The sequence below is a fragment of the Neophocaena asiaeorientalis genome, unplaced genomic scaffold (genome assembly GCF_003031525.2).
Source record: "Neophocaena asiaeorientalis asiaeorientalis breed wild unplaced genomic scaffold, Neophocaena_asiaeorientalis_V1.1 scaffold473, whole genome shotgun sequence".
In the NCBI taxonomy this organism is placed as follows: domain Eukaryota; kingdom Metazoa; phylum Chordata; class Mammalia; order Artiodactyla; family Phocoenidae; genus Neophocaena; species Neophocaena asiaeorientalis.
Window position 1 is genome coordinate 1,654,239 of NW_020174935.1, and position 1,269 is coordinate 1,655,507.

Genomic DNA, 1,269 nt, shown 5'->3' on the forward strand with positions numbered 1-1,269 from the left:
CCACCGGAGGAGTTCCAACCCCAGGCTGATGATGGAGTAGCAGTGGGTCACCATTTATGGGGGGCTTCCAACCTGCTGAGCTCATGCCAAGCAGTGGCACGCAGGGCACCACTTCACCCCAGCACGGGTCTTCTTAGCCCTGTGTACAGATGAGGGAACCGAGGCAGAGAGAGGGACTCAGTGGCTTGCCCACGGTCACGTGCGGTAGCACCCCAGGTTCCGAGCAGAGGAGGCAGAGTCCCGGACTCCCGGCGGACCCTTCTCCGGGTATGGGGGGTGGGGCGGGCGGGACGTGGCAGGCACCTCGCAGACGCACAGCGGCCCGGGCGGCGGGTGGCGGGCCCAGGCCGCGGGAGGCTGGCCCAGGCCGGAAGCCCCCCAGCCCGCGGAGCCGCCCCGCCCCGGGAGCCGCGGCGCTGGGCTGGGCCGGGAGGCGGGATCTCGGGATCTCGGGCGGCGGCGCTTCCTGGCTCCCTGGCACGGCGGCAGGCTCGGCCACGTCACCGCCCCGCCAAGAGCGCGCTGGCGGAGCGGCTGCGCCCGGGCGGGAGCGCGGAGCTCGGGGACGCAGGCAGGGGCGCGGGACCCAGAGGCCGGAGCCGGGGACGTGGCAGCCACCTCGCCCGCCAGAAAGTTTCCCAGGAGTTGGCTGAGAGCGGGCCGGACCATGAACGTGTTTCGTATCCTGGGCGACCTGAGCCACCTCCTGGCCATGATCTTGCTACTGGGGAAGATCTGGCGCTCCAAGTGCTGCACGGGTGAGGGGCGCTCCGGGCGGGAGGTGGGGCCCCGGGGGCGGAGGGCCAGCCGCACGCCCCTGCTGCAGGGCTTACGGGGAGCCTCCTGAATGTCTGTTGAGGGTGGGCACTTCGGCTTGGGGGTGCTTGAAACTGTTTTTGCGTAGCTCAGATTCCAAAGAAAACTTAAAATTGTACCATATCACAGAAAAAGGACCCGCGGAAGTTACGGAGGGAAGATGGGCTTGCGCCTCCATTGACCGACCCCCTCTCTGCCCTGCTTGGCATTGCCGCTGCTAGTTGGAAGAGGAGGGGGATAAGGACGAGGTGACACCCCCTTTGCTGCCCAGGAGCAGCGTCCCTTGGGGCCCACTGTTCTATCTGCCCCCACCCAGGGTGGGGACCGGGGCGCGGGGGAGAAGGAGGTGCACACACAGGAAGCGGCTCCAGACCCTCAAGGTCTTCTCTTTTCCTGCCCCCACCACTCTCCCCTCCCCTTCCCTGACTTCCCCCCCTCCCCCCAAGCTGGGCC

The 1,269-nt window shown here is 68.2% G+C and overlaps 1 protein-coding gene across 1 annotated transcript in view; it reads left to right on the top strand.

Annotated features, from left to right (window-relative positions):
* The first annotated feature begins 557 nt into the window (after positions 1 to 557).
* The window catches only part of KDELR3 (KDEL endoplasmic reticulum protein retention receptor 3), an 11,785-nt gene continuing 11,073 nt past the window's right edge, over positions 558 to 1,269 (top strand). Inside the window, exon 1 of the mRNA XM_024761629.1 lies at positions 558 to 758. Within this exon, the coding sequence (XP_024617397.1) occupies positions 668 to 758 (91 nt within the window). The 5' untranslated portion in view covers positions 558 to 667. The remainder of the gene's footprint in view (positions 759 to 1,269) is intronic.